The sequence below is a fragment of the Sinocyclocheilus rhinocerous genome, unplaced genomic scaffold, assembly GCF_001515625.1.
Source record: "Sinocyclocheilus rhinocerous isolate Xijiao unplaced genomic scaffold, SAMN03320098_v1.1 scaffold9504, whole genome shotgun sequence".
Lineage (NCBI taxonomy): Eukaryota > Metazoa > Chordata > Actinopteri > Cypriniformes > Cyprinidae > Sinocyclocheilus > Sinocyclocheilus rhinocerous.
Window position 1 is genome coordinate 26,836 of NW_015636423.1, and position 1,661 is coordinate 28,496.

Sequence of the window (1,661 nt, forward strand, 5' to 3'; positions counted from 1 at the left end):
GATGTTCTATGATTACATATAGGCTAAGAGAGTTTTGACGTTTAAAAGCGAAGGAAAGTGGGGAAAGTAGGGAAAACTCAAAATGAAAATGTCCTCACCGTCACAACCCTAGGGCTTCAACCGTCTGCGTCTGCTGAACCTGGGAGGCCTTCGGGCGGAACTGGACGTGGAGACGCTGCTGCGGCCGCTGCTCGCTCTGACCTCGCTGGACCTGTCGTCCGTCCATCTGCCTCGACCGGCCTTCCTCACACAGTGGAGCGAGCGACTGGCGTCTCTGGTGCTGTATAACGTGGAGCTGACGGAGGAGCTGATCCACACGCTGCTGCAGATGAGCAGACTGAGGTCAGAGAGAGACGTTTACACTAGCGCTTAAAGACTGGAATAAATACAGTGTTTAATGTTTCTGAATGAAGTCTCTTCTGCTCACCGAGGCTGCATTTATTTGATCAGAAATACTTAAAAATAGTGAAATGTTATTCTAATGTAAACTAGCTGTTTTCTGTGTGAATATCTGTTAAACTGTAATGTATTTCTGTGATGCGCAGCTGTATTTTCAGCATCATTACTCCAGTCTTCAGTGTCACATGATCTTCAGAAATCATTCTAATATACTGATTTGCTGCTCAAGAAACATTTCTGATTATTATCAATGCTGAAAACAGTCGTGCTGCACAATATTTTTGTGGAAACTGATGCATTTTATTTTTCGGGATTCACAGATGAATAGAAAGTTCAAAAGAACAGCATTTATTTGAAATAGAACTCTTTTGTAACATTATAAATGTCTTTACTGTCACTGTTGATCAATTTAATGCGTCCTTGTTTCTGAAGGATCACGTGACTCTGAAGACTGGAGTAATGTTGCTGAAAATTCAGCTTTGATCTCAGAAATCAATTAAATTTTTAACAAATATTCACATATAAAACAGTTGATTTAAATTGCATCATTAATATTTCACAAGATTACTTTTTATTGTATTTTTGATCAAATAAATGCAGGCTTGGTGAGCAGAAGAGATTGTGATTATTCCAAGCGTTTGTCTGGTAGTGTTTATAGAACAGAGCAGCGATCTGTGTCGTCCGTTCTGTCTGCAGACACCTGGATATCTCGCGAGAGAATCAGAGAACGTCTAAATTCAAGATGACGAGGAAGACCTTGAGCAGTATCGTTCAGAGTTTGGTCGATCTGGTGTCTCTGGACATCTCTGGACACATCATGCTGGATAACTGCACGGTGCCGGCGCTTGAGGACGTTGTGGGCCGGCCGAGGTGAGGACACACACACACACACACACATCCATCACGCGCCACTCCCTCTGTGTTTGTCTGAGCGTGTGTGTTTGTGTGTTTTACAGCATCGAGCCGTGTAAGAGCAGCATTTACCCGTTTCAGGAGCTGAAGAGGCCGCTGCAGTTCTTAGGACTGTACAACACAACGCTCTGCAACGTCACACACATACCCGCATCTAAGGAATTGCACACACTCACACACACACACACACGCAACACTCTCTCACACACACACTCACACACACACATGCTCTCACACACACACACGCAACACTCTTTCTCACACACACACGCTCACACACACACATGCTCACACACACACACACGCAACACTCTCTCACACACACACTCACACACACACATGCTCTCACA

The 1,661-nt window shown here is 44.2% G+C and overlaps 1 protein-coding gene across 1 annotated transcript in view; it reads left to right on the plus strand.

The window, feature by feature from the left end:
- The window catches only part of LOC107747759 (protein zer-1 homolog), an 18,921-nt gene that overhangs the window by 12,126 nt on the left and 5,134 nt on the right, over positions 1–1,661 (plus strand). Inside the window, exons 6-8 of the mRNA XM_016562348.1 lie at positions 113–342; positions 1,096–1,269; positions 1,356–1,470. Of these exons, the coding sequence (XP_016417834.1) occupies positions 113–342; positions 1,096–1,269; positions 1,356–1,470 (519 nt within the window). The remainder of the gene's footprint in view (positions 1–112; positions 343–1,095; positions 1,270–1,355; positions 1,471–1,661) is intronic.